We start from the raw sequence: 22,331 nt of genomic DNA, 5'->3' as shown, positions 1-22,331 counted from the left end.
GTTCACCTTCATCCTCAAAGCATCTTTGTTCTCCATGGTAACGGTTGTAGTTGACAAATGCCTTTTAAGAGAACATCTTAACTGATGTAAAAGTGAGCGTTGCTGAAGCTTTAAAGCTCGGAATACTTGTAGATACCCTCAGTAGAAAGTAAAGGGGCATTGTCAGTCTCAACTTTCCAAAGCTGTGTACCTTTTGAAGTATTTTGGTAACTTCAGTGCTTGTAAGGAAATCTGATCCCAAAAGGAGTTTTGTGGGTTTCCTAGTGATGCCTGTAAAGGTTATTCTAGGATAGAGTTAGCGCTTACCAGGCTTCCTTCACTGTTTTGGTCCCAAGCAAAGATCTGGTGAGGGCAAAGTAGATCTAACAAAAAATAGTTAGATTCCCCACTCCCCCCTGGAAAATTTGATGTGAGAGCAAATAACTTTATTTTTTTTTCCCCATGAAAAACTCAATTGTTAATGGAAAAAAATGGTGGTTTTTCCTATAGTGTCTGAAAGTCTCATCTTCTGCCTGAAATGCACATGCTACAGGCACACTCGCCTCGCACTGAATGCTCCTTGAGCCTTGGCATCTTCGAGTTTGACACATGCAAGCGGCATCTCCTGCAGGGCCAGGGGAGGGGACCTGGCGCGGAATGAGCAACGTGCCTTCACCTGGCTGTGTATGCAGAGACACTCGTAACCTAAATTTCCATAAAGTGCGATGGTGACTCTCCTTGATGGAATAACCCTAGTTTTTTATCACATTACCCAAGGGCCCTTCAGAGAGTATTTTTCCTGTGAAATGTTTAAGACTTTTGCTGGAAAAAGCTTCCAGATCACTCCCTACCTTTTGTATGATTTTAGGAAATAACAAGCTGGTGATGGGCTGTTCATGGCGATCTATCAAGCAGACTAAATAGAGACATATTTCTCAGGTAATCTGTTCTGGATGCGGTGCTATTAGGAACATATTATAGCTGTAGGAAAGGTGCACGGGTAAAATCGAATTGTCAGTTGCTTCTTTTAGCCTAAATAAAAAATAGCATGGACTGCTAATGTTGCAAAACTGCTGTAACTTTAGGAATTGGTGAACTTGGAGCTTGTAGCTCTGACATAAACCCTGTAATTTTACAGTCATTGCAGTTTTCTGACTTATGGAGGGTTTTTTTATTCTAGTGAGGGTTGCTTGGTTGCTTTTGTTGCCTGTTTTTGAGTGAGGGGGTGGATTATTTCTGCCTTACTTGTGTCATGATGACTTTCTGATTCTTTTATGGACTTTAAGAGAGATTAGACTGGTTCTTTCAGTGATTATTGGTTAAAGTCACAGTATTATTGCACAGATGTATTTTTGAGGGGTATCTGTTTTGAAATAATCAAAGAATAGTTAACACCAGGGACATTTTAACCCATGCCAGCTTTGAATGCTTGATTACAACATTTGCTGTCTTAAGGAGGGCTTGAGATAAATCACTGCACCTTAAATAAAAATGATAGCCTACGTATGTGTACAAAACTTGCATTGACCATCAGCCTGCACTGACAGCAACATCTTTAGTCTTTCCCTTTCTGTTGCTAATTTCATTTCTCAAGCCTTATAAACCAGAGTTCAAAATAAAAAGTAAACATTAAGCTCATCAGTTAGAATTTTTTTCATTGTAAACTAATTGAAGCTTGTTACTGCATGAGTTTTCCAGCAGTTTTAATTTTGACAGCTGCACAACAGTGCAGTAGATGTTTAAAAAAAAAAAGGAATTTTTCCTGTAGCAAATCTAATCTGCCTGTGATAGCACAGTGCTCATTTTATGAGGCTGGATTTATTCTCATAATTGGCTATTTCCTATCCTTAAATGCCTATTTATTCATGTCTGCCACCTTTTTCTCAGTTTATTGGCCCTGCGGTCACCACATTATCTTTCTCTTCAAAATCAATTGACATTTTATGAAAAGAGTTTGCTAGATGTTTAGTTTAGTGAGAGTGGCATATAGAACATGTGCTTGTCACATTAAATAATCGCTATTGAAAGTAGAGTATTCAGCCACTTAACTGTATATCGAATATATTCATTTACTTCATTTCAATATTGTTACTGTTTTTATTTAGAGTAATGAATTGGCAAAACGTTACTGGGAGATGGTATAAGTAGAAGTATTCCAAACTGTGCTTTTTCAGGGAAATTCCTGTGCCGTGCAAGCTGGCATTACATTTAACACGGGTGTTGAATTTCTGGATATGCTCAGGGCTGCAATCTAGGAAAGTTGAAATTTATGAATTATACAAATTAAAATATTACACTTCTGAGGTGTGCACAGACTAATTACTAACCCTAAGGTGCTATTGTTTTGATTAAAAGCTTATGGTCAGCTCTTTGTTAGCACTGGATACTGGTTTTCCTTCCATGCGCAACCTTTTATTTTTAAAGATGGTGCAGAGATATTTCTGCTGGCTGGCACGTGTGGAGCCATTCTTCATTAGCTCGATGTGTGGTACAGCCAGGGTTATTCAGAAGGGGATCAAGCAGGGTGGATTGGCTTCAGCCACTCTGCACAGTTATAAGCAGTCCCTGCTCATTACAACATGAGACATCTTATTATATAGGGGGTTGTGGCATCAAATTTTATCCCGGATGCCTGCATGAAGCTTTGACTCTGAGCCACACACAGCTTACTGCGAGAGAGCTGAGCCTTTTGGGTGGTGCTCAAGTCGTGTTTTTCTATGCTCAGTCATGTTAACTTCATCACAATTAAGTCCACACAGATATTTTTTCAAGAGAGGATTTTTACTGTCCTTAGATGAATAGCATCACAAATATTCACATCAAAACTTACGTTCTGTGTTTATACAAGGGGCGTAATTAAAAAGTGTAATTTCCATCTGAAGCTGGATTTTTTAAATTCTCTTTGGCTGCATTTGAGTAAGGCATATTAGCTAACCTTGTTTCTAGTGTCTGTACATTCTTTTAATATTGTTCACATGCATGGCAGGTTGTAGCTTAAAGAAAAAAAAGAAAAAAAAAAAAAAAAGAAAAAAAAAAGTCAAGCAAGCAGCATGGATTGAAGCTGAAGAGAAATCCTTCCAGAAGCTGGGAAGCAATTTCTACATACTTGGTATTTTGTCCAGCTGAATGCCAGTAAGCCAGTGTGCTCTTGTTTGATGTGAAGAAAACCATATGCTGATGGAGAATGTTTGTTTCTAGGTGCCAGATTGACCTTTCGACCCTGAGTAAAGAACAAACCCACAAGTTGGAGGTGCCGCTGGAGGACGGAGAGGGACGCCTGGTGTTGCTGGTCACTCTCACAGCTTCAGCTGCAGTCACTATCTCTGACTTCTCCGTCAGCTCCCTGGAGGACCAGAAGGAGCGAGAGGAGATACTGAAGAGATATGTATGGAGTTCTTCTCTTTTGTCTTTCGTTTGCAAAATGTTTGCTTATATAAATAATAACTATCGTGGGGGAAAATCTAAATATATCCCCTTGTATCCTTATCACACTCACCAATGACAATCATTTAAACCAGTTACTGATATCACGGCTGCTGCAGGTAACATCAAGAAGGCTACAAATCCTTTTTATACTATGATGTATTTTTACATAGTAACTCAGCTATCTGATACCATTATGTAACGTAAGGAAGTTAATTTTACTGCCCTGCAGATAATTTTAGCCAAGGACAAAATAAATAAGGGGTCACTCAGTGACAGTAAAGTTTTGAATGAGTATTTATGCCAAGTGGTTTGAGGTTCCAAGTTTTCAGATTTATTTTTTTTTTTTTGAGCATCTACTAGAAGGCAAGAAAACTTGGGGTTTTTGTCTGGACATTAGAGGCTGGAGCAGTATTTTGCATCATCAAAATAACTGTTTTAAAGAGTATTTACATTTTTAAATATTCTGAAGCAAATTATTTTCATTTCCCAGCATCCTCACACTACACGGAATCTGTGTAGTTTTACCAAAGCAACAGAGAGGGGAGCTCTTACTCCAGCATTTGCTAATACCTAAATCACTAAAAGTAACTGTCTCACTACACATGGAGAAAGAAGGAGGAGAAAAAAAAAAAGCTATTTCCACTTAAAATTACAAAGCTGTTATTGTACAATGCTGCCAGGTGTTTAGAAAGGCTTCTCTAGACACTCAGCCATTAAACCAAGCTCTGACTAACAAAGAGCTCTTTTTTTTTTTTTTTTTTTTTTTAGATTTTAAAATATTCCTATTCCATGACTGACATCCTTTCAATAACTGAATTTAATAAAGATGTACCTTATCAGGCTGTGCAGATAACATGAAGTGCTAGTACTAATGCTGTACAATATTCTTCAAACAGATTAGCAGGATGTGCGCTTCAGCAAATTTATTCTGGCTATCTCCACTGAATCAGCTGTCGGCTAATGCTTGTACAACTCATACACCAATAGTGTTATCGTAAACACAGTTTAATAGAGGTGACTTAGTGAGGCTAAACATAATATTCCTAAACCAACTGAGAGCTAAGGTATTGTGCACCGTCTCTGAAAAATAATTACAATTAAGAGAGTTACTGCACATTTTGGAATCCACCAAGACAGTTTGTGGTTGTCAGGATAGATCTTTACAAAAATAATAAATTTCTGACAGGTACGTTTTCGAGGTGATATGCTTCTTTCTACCAGGTGCAACATTACTGTATTCCTGTGGATTATTGTGTGTGATGATACGGCAGTCAAGTGATACTGATGGTTTTGATAATTTAGTATCAACGTAGAAACATATTATGACTGTGTGTTGTTAATGGTTTTTCCTAAATTCCCAATTTTTCATCCCCTATGTAAAGCATAATTATGTGGTGTAAGATTGATCTATTTATTTCAGTTTCTTACATAATCATGGATACATGTCTTTTCTCATATTTACGTTACTGTATGCATTTGGAAACCTTTATATTTTTGGAAGGTATTCATATTGCATAGGCATGAATTTCTCATTATGTGTTTTTGAAAACTGTAGCGTCACTATACCTTTTTGATAAATTTCGTTGTTTTTATTAAAATGACCAGTGGACAGCAGATGAAAGAAATGACAAGGATTAACGAAATTCAGATAGTTTATTTTCACTGTGTTTAGTTTGTCTTTAGTATTTATATCTCTACCTCAGAACTGATACAAGGAAAGGTGGTGCAATTAGTAGGATGCATTGTTCCCCATTGAGTGGCTGCATTTTGGGGTTTATTTTTTGTCCTCTTAAAAAATCTGGCTTCCATTTGAGAAATGTATTTTGCACCCTTTCTGCAGCCAAAAACAGTTAATGAGCTGACCTTGCTATCAGATCAAATAGCCTTGGAAAATGACTCTATTACTGTCATTTAACCATTTGTAGCTGAACATCAGAGCCTTACAAATTAAACAGGCATTACTGTTTGAACCATTATTTTACCACAATTGTCTGAAAAGATTAATTCCTTTTGGGGTGAGGAGGGGGGCGCATTAATGGGTACAGACCAAGAGAGATTGTGTGACCTTTTCAGAACGGGTGTGCTGAACCCATGGTCCCCCTTGTCACAGTTTAAAAACCAGAGGAGCTAGTTTAGAGAAGAAGTTGTTAGCATTCCATTTTTATTATGACATTTCACAGTCATCCGATTTAATGTCCCTTGACCAGATTGTCCACCGTGAGACGATGGGCTTGAAATGTTATTTAGAGCATTGATAAAAGGTGAGCAGTTCTAAGATGACAGCGAGTCATAAGGCTGGTGGTGTGACATTAATTTTCTCCATAACAGAGATGGAATAAGACGTCATGGTGACAAGCTGTCAATCAGTACTGGCCCCTCAGTGTATCTCGATGCCATAGGATGGGGTATTGCTTCTCCCATAATAGAGCTGAACTGAGATGCTCTCCCTGACAGCTGCTGCAGCCATACAGAAAATATATTATACAGCCTTTCATTAAAAAAATAAAGAGGACTCATCTCCAGAGCATTTCAATCTTTTCCCATCTATTGAGGGTTGAAAAGATTCACAGCAAATCACGGATTCCACTGCTATGGAAATTTCAGGCTTCAGAAATCGTGCAGGTTTTGAGGCCTTCAACAATAATCATAAAGAAGAAGACAGAATATCATCTGATAAATCATTACTTAAAGTTATGTATTTAAAGTAATGTATTAAAGTCATTTGCTTCTCCCAGAGCCTCTGCTGTGGCATTGTATACATTTTCAGCAGCCTCCACAGTCATGATGTGCAGCAAATGAATCTGAGCCATCTGACTTGCTGGAACTAAAAAGTTCAAAAATAATTATTCTGTGGGATGCTAACAAAGGTAGAAAAGTGAAATACAGTGCTGGCACCTTTGCAAGATGTGCTTACCAGGGTGAAATTTGGAAAAAGGGGGCTGTACGGCTTGGCTTCCTTCTTCTGTATTTGGTTTTTGCTTTGTTTCCCGTCCGTGGCTTGGTGTTTTAGTCATGGGGAAACTTGGGTAAAATGTGGAAACATTTTTGTAAATCCTTTCACTTTCATCGTGGTATTAAAACCGCATTACCTCTGTTGTGGTACCAATTCTGATAAGAAGCTTCCAAACCTTGATTGTTATTGTAATAAATGAGGGACGGTGCCAACATGCTTCTGAATTATCACCCTGCTATCTGTAGCATCGTCTCTGCCACCCTCAGCTTGTAAGCACATAAGCAAGGCCTTGAGACTATGCTGATTAAAGTTGGCCATTGAAATTTATAAGCTGCATTTCTGATGATTAACATATTAAAAATGATAAAAAAATAGGAATCATTGCACCATGATAACGTGCATCAGTGTATTCGTACATACTTAGCGTGTGGGATACTACACTTAACTGTATTCTGCAGTTGGGTGTACTAAGGTCAAACCTTCACTATAGGCAGTAAATGGTCAAGTTGGGGCTTGTGAAATTAATATCAGTGTGATTTAACTGTTGGAGTTGTCTCATTAATAAAAAGACAGGGATGCATATTGTGTGTCTAACATTTTAATGGATAGGTTGTCTGTGCATAAACCTACTGCAGTTTTTGCAAGCTGACATTTAATATTTCACTTAAGGAGCACCTGTGGTTTTCATCAGTGATGTTATTTATTCTGGTTTTTCCATAACAGTTGATTTTGCCTTCATAAGAAATTAAAGAATTGTTGACTTAGTGCTTTACCTGATGTTTGCGTTTTCTAGAAATCTGGTCGTTATCATAAGCAATGGAAAACATTTCACTTGCACTGTATTAAAAGTTTATAAAAGGCCACAGCATTTAAATGCATTAGTTCAGATTTTAAAATACTTCAAAATAAAGGTATGTGCTAGTATTTATGAACAAAACCTGCAAAAGCAACAAAAAATTAGGCCATATATATATATACACACACACAGAGAGGATTTAAAATGGATTTGAAAATCTAGTTTTAGTCTTCTCTTTTTTAGTTCCTCCCCTAGGTTATCTAAAAATTGAACGGTAATACCAGTTTTGTTATTAACTGATTGCAGATTCAGAGTTGCATTCGATGTTCTATAATGTGAAAATCTGCAACTTTTAAATTATATTCAAAGTTAGAGCCTGAGAATTTTAGCATATCACACCTAACTGGTGCAATACTCCCAGTTTGTTACTTTTAGTTATTTGAAAAAAGAGCAGCAACAGAACACATTTTCCAAGCAGCTTTCTAAAACTAATTTGGATGAATAAATGCGAGTATTAGTCTACTCTTTTAATTTTTCTTCCTCTTTTTAATATGTGTAGCTACTGCAGAAATTTATGTTAAAACAATTTTTTATAGTAAAAGCTTCCTACAATGGAATTGGAGTATCTTTTTCATTTTTTGGATCTTTTTTGCATGTGATTATTATTAAGTTGTCATAATCCTCTTTGGATTGTTTTTGCTCACATTATTTGCAAGCTATATGCAAGCTTGCATATGATGCTCCACTACAACAAAAGCAACACTGGCCCGAAGTCACTGTTTAAAATATTATTGGGGCCATCAAAGGGCAAATGTGAACATTGATCTCACAGAAGTATTTGGGGAAAGGAAGTATTTTATTGTTTATGTTAATTTTGTTAATACACTTCTGTCATTTAAAATTTTGATGGACAGTTGCTCATGTACTGTTAGGGGATTAATTCAGTAGAATTAGTGTTATACTTAATAATTTATATTCTGATATTTTCCTTTGATTTTTTTAATTGTTAAGTTAAAGTTACAAAATACTGAAACAAACTCTGACAACTATACATTCTTCAGAAAATGATATTTAGAATATGAGTAAGTTAGATTTATGCTAACTTGTATGTGGGCTAGGGAGGAGGCTATTGATATTGATTTTGGTTTGTCTCTTTTGCCATCCAGAATTATTTTTCTTTTTATAATTTTTTTAGAGTCCAATGACGATGTTCCGTAACATGAAGGATGTGGGATTTCTTCAGGTGAAGGTCATCAGGGCAGAAGCATTGATGGCAGCGGACGTCACAGGCAAGTATTCATTTAGTTTCTGTGACACTAAATACCATATTAAGACTGGGCCTTTTTCAAAGGGAAAAATAAATGTTTAAAACATAAGTTTATCCAAACAATATTGTCTGTTTATACAGTCTCACCTTCTGCTCATTGAGGAAAAAACCTGCAGACGAACAAACAAAAGTTTTGTAAGCAAGGCAACAGGTCATTCTAATGCCAGCAGAGCCCAAAAAGGTTATTATTTCTCAGAAGGGTGAAATACACGTTCTTGATCAGAGTTCCTGGAAAAGATACATGGGAAAGACTTCTTTTTCTAGTAGATTAAAATATAAAAAATTATCTGAAATAAAGCTGAATTCCAGAGGACAAGGCAAAAGGTGCTAGACTTACATACTGCTTTAAAGTTGTTGCCAAAAGAACCACTTGCTATCTGCCAGATAGTTAGCAAGGCTGCTGTTGGTTTCAGACATTTAGAATAAATGCAGTTTCCTATAACTATTGCTTATCTGTTTAAGAAGGGAAATAAAATCTTTTTTTTGTTTTCTATTTTATGTGAAATAAGCTGAATGGATAATATAACCTTTTGCTTTTCAAAATAACAAAAAAAAAGTACTTCAGCCATACTGACTATATTTCTCCAGAAATGTCCAAGTTACCTCCTGGAAGTACAATCACCTTCACGCTGCACAAGTTGAATGGAGCAAAATGAACTGCTTCAGAAAATAGCCATCTCTGCTTTAAAAAAAAAACCAAACAACAGCAAAAAACAAGCAAAAAAAGAAACTATATTAATCTAGCTGCTTTAACTACAATTTGGACTTAAATGTTTTGTTAATAGGAGCAGTTGTTTTTTTTAAAAATTAGCTTGAGTACCGGTATTTTTTTTTTTTTTCTCAGAGAATGTAACAGAGCAGACATTTTATTGTTGAAACTGATCATCCAGTTTGTGGCACGCAAAATAACAGATTCTATTTTCAGGGAGGTTGGAGAAATGCTTCTAAAGATTCCTCTCTGCTTTGACCTTATAATCCAATGTGGTCTGAACAGAGAGAGAGATTAAGTTATTCAGGGGCAAATGGGATAATTCAGTCCCTGACCTCGTTCAGTCTTCGACTTTTCCAGATCAACATGTCATTTGTGCTGGTTGAACAAATTTTTTGGAAATACATTTGATTCAATTAAAGATGTACAGGGCTACCAAAAATTTTCCGATATTGCATTTAAAGTGATGGTCAGGAAGACAGGGGAAAAACATTCAGTACCTTCCTGTCTCCCACATGTTTTGTTTATTAGCAAGAAAAAAACATTTAAACAGCAGATATGGTTTGTGAAATGGCTGTGCATTCCAGACATTACAGAAATCATTGTATATTTTGGACAAAATCACCTGGTCTTTTGAAAAGAGGACAAAGGGCTTTTATTAAATGCTGCAGTAATTTATAGCTATTTTTAGCAACTTGTGGGTATATACAGCTCGTCCATTTCAGATTAAACTTTGAATACTAATATTTAGAAATAACTCTAAGTAGTTATTTGGTGATTGTCAATAAATCATGTTTGCAAAATTGTGTAAAACTTGACCCTCCACCTTTCTTTGACTGAGCAATACTTATTAGTCAGTGTGGAGAGCACTGTCATCAGTGGTACAGCTTACACGACTAAGGATTGCTTGTATGAGTAAAAGCTATGGAGTAGTTTGCTCTTCTTACTGTATCATTTTTGCAGAGTTAATCTTTTGCCCTCCCCTGAGTCTGAAAAGTAGCTGACACACCTGTATGGTACCTGTGTGGTTTGCTCCGTTTCCTGTCTGCTGAAGATATCCCATTTCACTTTCAGCAATCTTTTCATGTGAAGCAATAAATCAAAATTTATTAGTTTGGGCTGAATGGATTTTAAAAATCCTTAATATTCCATCATTAAGCATAAGCACAGACAGAAAAAGATTTCTGTAATCTTTTAAGTAGTCATCAATCTTACTACAGTTGCAAAGGACTTTTTTTTTCCCTTTCAAAATGTGAAATTTTTCTTTTGTTACCATACATTCATTGAGCAGCATTGTAATACTGTATTAACTCTGTGTGAATAAAGAGCAATTGAGACTCCCGTTGAATGAATGAGTAAAAAGCACAAATTACTTTTTAATGAAACCCTCAATTCTTCTCCCTTCCACAGAAAGCCCATAGCCTTGTTCAGCTGAATGCTACTACAGTAGGTCACTTCAGTAAAGCCCCTAATAAACTGTTGATAGTTGTGGGTAGTTTTTTCTCCAGTCTCAATAGCCCAGTGTCGGACAGTGCACTTCAAATTTTTAAGGTTAGTACGGGGTGCGATGGGGTGGTGTTTGTCATGTGGGTTTTTTAAGAGGGAGATTTAAGTTGGTGGTTCAGGATGCTGTTTACAGCACACACCCCCGACGTACATGTGTTGAACAAGATGCCAGGCAGGGCTGAAGTTTTGGTTGACGTGAGCAGGGGAGGAAGTGGGCACCACCAGTTTGAAAATGGGGCACTTGAATGTGCCACAACTGGGTTTTCAAAATACCCCAGAAAAGGACAACGTGAGACTTCTCCTCACTCAGCCTGCTTGCAAGGGAGGTCTAGGAGAGGGAGGACCACTGAGCGATTGGCAGATTCCCCGACGGTGCTTGAAGGTTCACAGTGCTTTTGGGGAGAGCTGAAAGAAAGGATGTCTTCCAGGACCAGGGCCTTAGGGAGAATGGCAGGGGCTATGAGGATGTTTGCTCCAGAAAAACAGCATCTTTCCGTGGCCCAGACAAAATTTTAGGGCTTCCGCCAATGCAAAATTAGGTTCTGTTGGAAACTGCAGTCATAGCAAGTACCCCTTCCTGGAAAACACATATTTTTAATATGTTTTTTTGAAACTAATCTAACAAATGGAAAGATGTTTGCTTGTGGTGGTCACTTTTTCCTTTTCTCCCTGAGAGGAAAGTTTCATTTAAATCAAATCTTCCATTGTGTTTTAGTGACTTGTTGCAGGGCTCTTTTCCCCCTAAATCCTCAGCCAAAGAAGGTATCTTTCCCCCTTGCCCCCAGTCTTGGCTCACTTGCGGCTCCTCTGGGAGGCTGGTGGGCCTTCGCGAGGGCTGGGCTGCTGGTGGGGTCCTGGCATAGCAGCGCCTGTGCCTACAGTGGCCTCCTTCTACATGAAGGAATATACTGATGGTGCAGTAAAACGCAAATTATAATGGGCTCATCTTGCCAGTTGGACTCTGAAATTAATCCATATTGTGTTCACCTAATTTGTATGAGGTTTGGAAGGCAACAGACCCAATGCAGTGCCACAGGCACCATGCCAATTCAGGCCATAGGGGTGTCGGCATGTTCCCTGTGCAGCCATGTCAAGTGTAGGTGGGTCATGGTGGGAGGCTGCCGCCGGCTTTGCAGGCAGCGGCTGCACCTCCTATAACCAGGGCAAAGATGCAACCCTCCTTTTCCTTGTACCAGGAAATAAAACTCAAAACCTCTGCCTTATCACTGATGAGAGGCAAGCAGAGTGGGAAAAGATGTGCCACAGGTCTGGTCGGCTTTGGCGAAAGTGCTGTTGTTTTAAGGAATAATAGTTAGCAACTCGGATTCATTAGCAGAGCAAAACCCAAGCTCCTTGTGACAGCCTGCCTCGAAAACAGTTTGTTTTGCTGTCTTTGGGCTTTAATTAAGATGTGTTTCATTCCAGCCCCCTGGCTCCCCTCTCCCCCTGCCCCCACCCCACTCGCTGTGTCACAGACCGGCGATCAGACGCTTTCAGATGGTCCAGCCCATGACTTTGACCTTCTGCGCAGTCCGGCGTTCCCTGGGGAACCGTTCAGCTCATGAGGTCTGATTTCACACTTCCAGGATGCCTCGGCTCTCTTAACAATGACAGGGAGACAAAGCCCTTTAGAGCGGGCCGCATGGGGACTTGTTTAAATTGGAAACTAGAGAGGAGTCAAGGAACAAGGTTACAGGCTACAGAATAGTGCTTTTAATAAAGAGCTCACAGCTCTGGTTCAGCTCAAAGAGGGCTACCTCTGTACAATTAATTGAGACATTTATCTGGAGCATCTTAGGCCTCTACTTTCTCACAGAATTATGTGATAAATATCAGCTAAGAGGCAAATGAGATGTGCATGAAATGAATTTTTAACACTTTGATTACTGTGTCTCCAGTCTTCATTAGAAGTAAATTTATTTGTATTTCTGACCTCATTATTAATCAATTGTCTGCAGCTTTTTTGGGTGCCGTGATTTCAGAACCTGGTATGTCGTGCAGATTTTACTAAAGAGCTCAGTAGCATTTAGGTTTAGAGCCAAAAGCTTTTCAGGCATCTCATCCTCTGAAGAACAGAAACTAAGCATAAAAAATGAGGCAGATTTATTATTTTTTTTTCCTTACTCTTTTTCAGTTTTATGTCTGGAATTCAGCCTCTCTTCTAAGAAAATTCCATGTTAAAATTTTGATTAAAGCACTTGAAAGTAGGATCAAGATACCAAGACGGCTAAATATGCAGAATGTAAATTAGTTTTCTAAAATCTGTTCTACTAAAATGTCCTAATACCACATGTGCAAAAATAGTCTTTGAAATTGTTCTTCAAATGCTAGGAAATGTCAGAGTGATGTACACAAACGTTAAATTCACAAAGGTATGGAAGCCCATGCATGGAAAATTGAAGGAATAAATTCAGAGGCCCTTTGGAAATATGGTTCTAAAAGTAATTTTCTCTGTCAATTAGTGCAACCAGATTTCAATATACACTTGAATTATCTTCACAAAGTACGGAAATCTACTAGATGGGCCATCTTCTATGGCAGATAAAATTTCACCTGGTCCTATCGTACAGGTCGACTGAAGACATCAGTCTGATATCGTTTACTGCAAAGCTACTTTTTTTTTAAGAAAGTGGCAGTGTTAGGGTACTAATCCTGGCAAAATTAGGATTTAAAAGACATTTTTGGTGACCCATAGGATTTAGAATTAAATATACAGTGAAAGGATGACTTGTGATTATTAATTCTGTAAATATTGTGTGGAAATGAGTTTAAAATGATTGTAGCACTACACAGAATCACCTGGTAAAGGTATCTCATGCATTCGAGATACCAGTCCGTTGCAACACGTTTGCAGCAGTGATGGTAAAGAGGAATTATCATTGCCATTTTAAAGATGGGAAACTAAGAAAGGTTAACTGACTCAGCTAAGGCCGACAGAGCAAGTCCTTGTCAAAGCTGGCATTTGGCTTGGGTCCTGTACTTAATCCATTAGATAAGGCAGCTTCTCATGCTATTGAGCCATTCCTGCTCCTGGCCAAAGGTCAGACCAACTGCTCTGTTGCAAGCAGCTGGCTGGCAGGGAGCTTGGAACAACATTAGTGACATTAGCGTCTGCATGAGTGGCACTGCCCCCCAAGAGTCATGAACTGGCTGTCTTGTCTTCCCAAAAAATAAAGGCCTTTTTTGGCTGTGAGGACTTAGATCCGTAATAGACAGGCATGGCCAGCGGTAGGGGAGAACCATAATAGCCTATGAAATATTCAAGCAATATTTCAGCTTTCATAACCACATTAAACTTGGTTGAACTTTGTGAAGTCAGGGTTTGTGAGCTTGACTTTTAAAAATAGTAGAAGTGGAATTGAAGTGTCTTCATTAATTTTTTATACTGTCCAAAATGTTTTCAGTTGTCTTGGTGATTGCAGTTTGGTTTTGATAATGTAATGTGAACAATGCAAAAAATTGTGTAACAGTTCAAAACAAAGTTAGTTATTTGCTTGCAATCAGTTTCATGGTCTAGCCAATGCTAGAGTTGACCTGTCAGTTTATATGGCTTTACAGACTGATCAGTGGCAGGTAAATGCTAAACGTCAATCTATATTTAGCCTGCCACATGGTTGCTTTTGTTGAGAAAACTACTGAAGAAACAAAACTAGAAAATTATTTGTGTCTCTGGACATACACTGAAGCAATGCGTGCTTTCTATAGCCGTGGTAGAAATATCTCCGCAGGGCTCACAGGGAGCTAGCCCCATGCTGTCTGCTGTCCTTTGCAAGTTAATCCTTACGAAGTGAAATAAGTGTTTCAGGTGGGTCTGCCACACACTTCTTGCTTTGCATCTACTCTGAAAAGCAATTGCATCAATGGGAGTTCCTTCTAAGAGTCCATGGCAGCCCTGATTAAGAAAGAAAAAGTCATTCTGCAGTGACTGATGGTCTTTCTGATTATTTACTTTCCTGCAGGCTGTTTTTTCAAAGACTGAAATCAGAAAAGCATTATGTTTATGACTGTACACAGGTGTCTTTTTTCTCTCTAAAACGGGGAATTGTCTTACTGTATGAAATATGGATGTTTCCATATGTTTGTTAACTAAAGTCTCCTTTTTTTATGATACTAAACGAGCAATATGCAGACAACATGCAGTTTTCTGGAGACAAAAGCATGTACTTAATAGAGTTTTCTAATAAAGGACATCACAGTTTAACTTGTATAAAACATGGCAAGCAAGAAATGTAGATTTAAGCTTTGATAGCTTTTCATCAAGGAAGACTCTGCTTTGTGTACAAGTGGAGCTAGAAAGTGCATGCAGAAGTGCAATTACATTGAGTTGAAGTCCCTGTTTGGAAGTATTGCTGTGCCCCAAAATGAATTTTTGCTGGGAAAACAATCTACCGAGAATCAAAAATTTTTATTAGACAACTTCCCCCTCAGGAACCACTGAAGGACATATCTGTTTAACTTACCCAGAAGTATTAATTATATTGTATTGCAGTTTGACAGCTCTAATATTCAGGTAAAGTTCATATTTATACAAACAAAAGATACTTGCATCTGAATCGGTCACATGTCATATGATCTCTTGCGAAAAAAAAGCAGTGCTTTTGGAGTTGAATTTGAGACGATGCCCAACATTTTGTTTTACTTGCCCACTAGACTGGACAGTGCCGAGCTCACCTCCAGCCTGGAAGGTAGGCTGCAGTGGCATATGTCTGAGACCTGTTCTGCAGCCCTAGAACATCAGTTCGCAAGGGTTCACAAGCCACTTCACATCATTGGTGCTCACTGATCAGTTCCAGCAAAGCGAGCCAGCTGACCTACAAATGTGGAGGTCCTGTGGCCTTTGAACTGGTGGAAAGGGCCTTTCCCAAACTTTTCCAAGCAGAAAAGACTGCAAAACTGTTAGGCGATGCGGTGCTGTGGCAACTTGAGAAGAAAATTCAGAACCTAAAATTGTGCAGAGGTTGAGGTTTTGTTGGTTTGATTTTCTAAATATTTTGAGAAGCAGTTAAAAATTGTCACTATGGAAGTCTCTTTTCTATGATAAAAAAGTGTATTTTAGATAACTGCAGCAGAAAAATTTTGTTCCAGTGGCCAGCCTCCTGAGGTCCGGGTAATGGATCCTGGCTCTGAACTGACTTTATTTCTGTTGTGAGGGACTTCCTGGGCTGTGGGAGACTTTGGGTTGTGAAGCAAATAACAAATGAGACCTCTCTAGTTCCTGGGTAGCCTCTCTTGCAACTTAACCACTCTTGCGGAGTTGGGCTGGTTTCAGCTCGTGGGTGTACCATTCATCCAGGGGCATGCATTATTTCTGAGAAGTAAGGTGACAAGCAAAAGACTTAATTTTTAATTAAGGTGTGAATAGTGTGCAACATGAGGGACGCAATGCTGATTGAAGTAAAATACTGAGATCCAAGTAAAATAGTTCAGTTTGCGCTCCTGTCTTGACGCCTGTTTAAAGTTTAAATTCAATACAGTGCAGCGCAAACAAGGATATCTGTCAAAGCAGATGCAATGGGCAGCATGCTGAATAAAATGGGAAGCTTCAAAAGATAAGTGTTTTTTAATTTTTTTCAGGGGTAGCTTACATTAAAAAGTAGAATTCCTTCTAGGGGACATTCTTAGGTAGTCCAGGTCTGTAGAGGGGAGAACAAAGGTGAGGGAGATCTGTTGAAAGACAAGCTGCTTTCCCTTCGAGATTATTACATGTATTTTGTAAATTAGCACTTTTATTTCTGTCATTTCAGGAGCCCTTAGGACTGTACAAGTAGAGTCCAAAAAGCATGAGACATTACAGCACCAGAATGGATTAATAAGATTCAGTTTACTTCTTATTGAGCTTTTACCGCAGGTGTGATTTCAATAAGTTGGAGGGTACCTTTCACTGTTTTTTGTTACCTACTTGTATCATTAATTCCTTCAAACAGTGTTTAGTCCCAATGAAGTCATGGGATTGCTCAAAATCGTTAAGTGCTGTTTACGGCTGTGCTGGGAGTGTGCTTTTAATGTGTGAGTGCCTTAAGCATGTGGTGGTCTCTTACACTTGGATAGCACTGAGCACATATTTTGGGCTGTATTCAGAAGTTTGTGGCTGCCCTCCTGATCAACAGCGTTTAGTACCTCTAAAGCCACTGGAACAGTAGCTGGAGGCCTGCGGAAGGCAGAGAGCAGAGAGCTAGTTGGAACATCCTCAGTAGACAGAGGAATTTGAGTAGAATATCTTGACGTATGACAGGTGGTATATGACAGTCGTGATTTACTCTGTAGTGAAAGGCATACTTGTGATGACAACATAATTTGCAATGATGTAACTGAGCTTAGGCAACACAAGACTAATTGAAGGTTTTTAAGTATAGTTTTAGAGCTGCTAGATGGACAGCACATGCTTTTCAGAACACATGGTTCTTTCACATAAAAATGAGGAAAACCATTTATCTGTGTCTTGTTGGAAATTGCTAGCTGAATTAACTAGACAAAAGTTGTCTGAGGCTGCCTTGGTTAGAGTATGTGTTGTGCTTGAGGTATTGGTTTTGAGTAATACACTGGTGAATATGCATTGTAAGTTCCTAGATTTCCTTGGTCCTCCTAGAGACCATGGAGACCAAAGGACAATGTCTTTTATTATTTTAGTGCTCTCTTAAGGCTTTCATTGGGAATGATCCCATTATTTTGAACACTCTTGCCATGCAGCAGGTTGCCGTGGCTGTCAGCAACAGTTAAGATTGCAGTTATTCCTTCTAATAATGAGAACTTGAAAGATGACAGATGGATATGAGTTTCACCAAGTACTTGTACATTGCTCTGGCTTTGTCTTGCTGGATCATGTTCACTTATTTGGGTTGGTATCCAAATATCGTTTGCACATACCATATGTTTAGCACGTCAGCGAAGAGTGTTGCCTTTCAGATACCCAGCTTGGTTATGAGTGTTTTAGCATATGGAAGAAGTGCCCATAGGCAATGGTGAAGGGCTTTGCATATGGGAACTTCATAGCCTCCTCATATGGTAAAAACCAGTATACCTTAGTAGAGGTATTCAATGCCGTGAAACTTCCACTTGTCAACCATGACATTTGGGCCTTCCCTTGTACCATTTCACAATCTTTCCTTTTGTCAAATTTGGTCTCGAACAGTTTTCAAGTTGGAGGAGGGAGGAGACAGGAAATGTTGAGGGCGGCGGGGGGAGGGGGGATATTTTTTAGTTCTGAAAACAGTTTGTCTTTGATTTGATCAAGGACCTCTGTGATTAATGTTACATGTTATTTAGCTTTCTTAAGTGGATTGATGTCCATATAAATCTGTAAGGAGTCATTGAAAAAGTACATGTCAACAAATTTAGAAAATAAATGAATGTAGTAAATACCTTATCTTTGTTTACAGAGGATGGCCTTTAGACACTGCAGTCCATTTTCCTGCATTTGTGTACAATTAATAAGCACAAATTGCATTGTACCATCATATGCAAATATGATTGATGGTGGTTTAAAAAATGAAATCAGTAATCCTACCTAGCTCACCTGTTCTGCCTTGCTATTCTGCCTTCTTGTGTGTTTTGTTTTCAAATACTGGAACGTAAAGAACTGAAGTAAATATGAATTGTTTAAGTTGCCTACCGCCTTTTAGGCTTGTGAAGTAGGAGAACATGGAGATGTGTGATATATCCATCTCTGCTGGCTAATGAATTAATCATTTCTCAAGTTTTATGGGAAAGATTCAGCAGTATATTGTTTACCAGAGAAGATAAACATCAGCCCTAACTGTAATTCACAATGTGTTTAAAACAATTATTCTTTATCATTAAAGTTAATAATATGCACATTAACCTCTGATGTAGTCTGAATCAATACTGCAGTTTGGGAGATATGACCCCTGGACAGCTTTGTCTAAATATCGATTTAATTGTCATTTGTATAAGGTATGAAACAAATTACATGCCTTCCTAATATCATTAATGTAGCCCCATTGAACTATCCGATTTATGGCTTCTTATAATGCGTGACAAAGCATTACAGAGTTATTGGACTAATTGTGGAACACAGTTGCTTAGTGTGCTAGATTTGATTGTGGAAGGCCGATGCCAACACTAACTTCCCAACACTTGGGTGCCCAAAGGAAGTCCAGAGATGGGAATGAGCCATACTGTAGCATGCAACTTGGTTGTTAATTTCCATCAGACAAGGTTTCCTTGGGTTCTGGGAACAATTTATTCTACAGCTTTCTACTTATATATTTGTAGCCTCACATGAAAATAATGCATACACTTGTATTCTGTGCCAAAGGCAAAGGTTGTTCTCTTCAATTAGTGGAGGAAATAAAAATAGGTGGGAGGGAGAGCATCTCTGTCTTGGCTAGCATTTATAGTGTTTGTCATTACTGTCACAACTTGAAATATGAGTTAAATAATTTACTCCACACTGTGATTTATTCAGTTTATTGCCTTTTTATTGCAACTGTCTTCTCACCATGCTCCTCATGTTTTCGTTACTGCTTCTTCCATCATAGCTGTCCCTCAGATCTTCCTCACACCTTCTTACCCTTCCAGGAAATTTCAGGGTTGGCCCAAATCCCTGGAGGTACCAATCTTCCCTTCTTTGGCTTCTTCCCTCTTTGGAAAGCTCTTTTTTTACACAGCCAAGCTGTAGTTAAGCATGAGATTCAGGTGTATACTTTCCTTCTTCTCCTTTGCAAATACAAACCTTGACCGTGTGGGTAACTGAGGAAAAGCTTAATAAAAGTTTCCCATCTTCACCCTAAAATTCCAGTCGGGATTATTTTCCTTGCTGTTTGCCTGATACCTAAGCACCTGAGTCATTGGCTGTAAGCAGCTTATTTCGCATTCAGGTGTACCCCCACATATACACTTGCTTTCCCTGTTCTTTTTCTTTAGACAAAAAAAAAAACCCAAAACAAACCCAAAAAACCAAAAAACAAACAAACAAAAAAAACCCAAATCAACTTCCATATCCAGTCTAGGATACTGCTTCCATTATCTATATGCTGCATTTTCAAAGCAGCATCTTCATACTTTATCCTGTGGTGGCTTTCATGCTGAGGGACCTTCTTGTAAATATATGCAAAGCTACTTCATTGTGCTTTAATGTATACGAAAACCTCAACCACGTTTGAGCTTCTGCTGTGCTGAAACTACAGCCCATCATTCCAACTGATATCGTCTTATTGTTTAATTGTACTTGCCCACTTTCTCTGGTGTTAGGCTTTTATCTGAGACTGCCTTTAAGGCTTTTTGATTTTGGGGAGAGGATTTTTACAGCGTGAAGCATGTAGTCTTTGGATAAGTGTCATAGGTGCTATGTTATTACAAATAATATGGAATAATACATTTCCTATGAATCAAAATGTTCTAATTATGTTATTATTACAGTCGATGTAGGATTGGCACCGTTAAAGTTCTCTTAGCTGTCTCAGAAGGGTGCTTGGCACCTTTTAGGAGCATGCTGTTTTTTCATCAGAAAAGACTGTATGGTGATTTTTTTCTTTTCATTTCTCTTTTTAAAGACAAAAAAGATGTTCTTTCAGTGAAGAATGTTAATAGATTACAGAGATGAACAGTCTGTTACAATCATCTTGAATGTAATGCAGGCCATAGGACTTCCCAGAATTAATTCCTGAGAGAATTACAATGCAGCTTTACAGAAATAATAATAATAAAAAAAAGCCACCAAAACTAATTTTTATTTAAACCTTGCTCATGGTGTGCTTTCTTGGTTCATAAATTTTGTTCAAAATTTTCTCTTATAGGTAAAAGTGATCCGTTTTGTGTAGTTGAATTGAACAATGACAGACTGCTGACACACACCATCTACAAGAACCTTAATCCGGAATGGAACAAAATCTTCACATTGTAGGTGTCTGGATCTCGTGTTGGGGGGTTGCGGTTAGGCTGTGGTTTTCTTTGAGAATGGAGGGTGTGGAAGGGATGTACGTGTGAATTGAAGATACCTGCTGTTGTTTCTGAAGAAAGATAGCAATCACACACCAGTATTTCTAAACCAAGCAGTGTAATACTTTTTTGAGGATTAAAAACATGAGAAAAAAATTAGAGAAGAGGTGCCATTTTAATAAGGTAAAAAAGCAAGGTCTGTTTCTTGGGAACCAGGTATGAGTACTGCTGAGCGCCCCAGACTCCTGCCAGCTCCAGTGAGAGTGTCAAGGGCCAAACCCAGTCTGCAGTTTTGGGTGGAAAAAGGGATATTATGATTATGACCTTAATTAAAATGTGGTTGTTAATGTCAGTAAACATTAGGTAACTGTTTAAAGGAAGGAATTTTAAATGGATTTATACTTCTCTGAATTACGATCAGATACTTTCCACTTGTTCTTTCCATTTACCAACTGCACCTCTCACAATATCATCCAGTATTGTACCAGTACAATGTGGCTATTGGGTAGAATGCAGTCTGAAACATTTAGTTTATTGGGAAGCGATGCGGTCGGGGTTTTGTTTTATCCTTCTGTTATCTTGAAGACAGCAAAAAGCTGTCAAAATAGAAAAGTCATCCACAAACAAAATGTTCCTGTTATTTGTCTTGCTTCTTTTTCTCCCTGTTTCTCTGTGTCTGACTGCAATGTGACACCGCCGAGTAGAAAACTGATCAGTTGTGGGTTTCTCTGCTGCTGAAATAAGCTAACAATTCACTGCAAAACCAGTAGAAGCTTTAGCTTTGTGTACACTGGCTTCACTTTATCATTAATGAAAATGCTGTATTTTGCCCTTGATCTCAAAACTCAGTCTGATTTTAATTCCGCACCCCCACCACCCACCCCCCCGGCCTCGCCCCATCCCCATCCCCCCAAATTCATCATTCATTTATTTGGCATCTGTAGCCGGGCAGTGAGCATTCAGGAATGAACTCAGAACAAAAGAACAAATCTTACAACAGTTGTACTTCTTATAGCTTATTAATGTAGTTCTCATGTATGTATCTACAAACCCACACAAAATTCTTCATTAATTTATTGTTAATTACATACTAATGAAGCCAGTAGCTAATCAACCTTTACTGCTCGACAGTGTTCTCTGCATAAGAAATTGCCTGGTTTTGTAGAGGACAAAAGACTAACAAGGAATGAAACAGAAAAATTCAAAAGGCCTTTAAGGAGAGTTTTCACCTCTCTTCTGTGTATGTTATCATTGACTTTTGTTTATCTTCAGATTTGTTAATTAATTTTGGGCTAGCAGTCCAGTTTCATTTGGAGCTGTATATTTTACCAAAGTTAAATTGCTTGAGTTTGTATTTCCTGATCAGCTGTTTGATCAAAAATGAGTTCTCTCAAACAATTCTGTTGGGTTTTTTTCCTCTGAATAAGGAATGTGGATTTTTCACTCGAGAGTTTACAATGTACAGTGACATTTGTTTGTGCATGGTGGTGGAGTGTTTAATAGCTGGCAGGCAAAAAACAGTAGTAGCTGAAAAAGGCATCGTTTTGTCTTGCTTGTTCCTAATTTGTTGTGACGATTTGTATATTTGCAATTAAGCAAGGATTTCAGAATTAAAGAGCTTGTTCTCAGTGCAGGGGCAGGCTCGTGTAGCTCGTAATTATTTTCGTTGACAAACCTACAGATTGCACAGTAGTTGCAGTGGGAATTGCTGTGAGGGTAGCGGTGTTTAAGGCATAGT

General features: G+C 38.4%; 1 protein-coding gene across 8 annotated transcripts in view; it reads left to right on the top strand.

Annotated features, from left to right (window-relative positions):
• Positions 1 to 22,331, top strand: part of MCTP1 (multiple C2 and transmembrane domain containing 1) — a 187,377-nt gene that overhangs the window by 67,553 nt on the left and 97,493 nt on the right. For all 8 annotated transcript variants that reach the window (XM_056325793.1, XM_056325792.1, XM_056325791.1 and 5 more), the window contains 3 exons: positions 3,178 to 3,364; positions 8,350 to 8,443; positions 20,452 to 20,554. In XM_056325793.1, coding sequence (XP_056181768.1) covers positions 3,178 to 3,364; positions 8,350 to 8,443; positions 20,452 to 20,554 — 384 coding nt within the window. The remainder of the gene's footprint in view (positions 1 to 3,177; positions 3,365 to 8,349; positions 8,444 to 20,451; positions 20,555 to 22,331) is intronic.

This window comes from Falco biarmicus, chromosome Z (assembly GCF_023638135.1).
Source record: "Falco biarmicus isolate bFalBia1 chromosome Z, bFalBia1.pri, whole genome shotgun sequence".
Taxonomy (NCBI): Eukaryota; Metazoa; Chordata; class Aves; order Falconiformes; family Falconidae; genus Falco; species Falco biarmicus.
The sequence above is the reverse complement of the archived record's forward strand: the minus strand, read 5'-3'. Positions and strand labels throughout refer to the sequence as shown.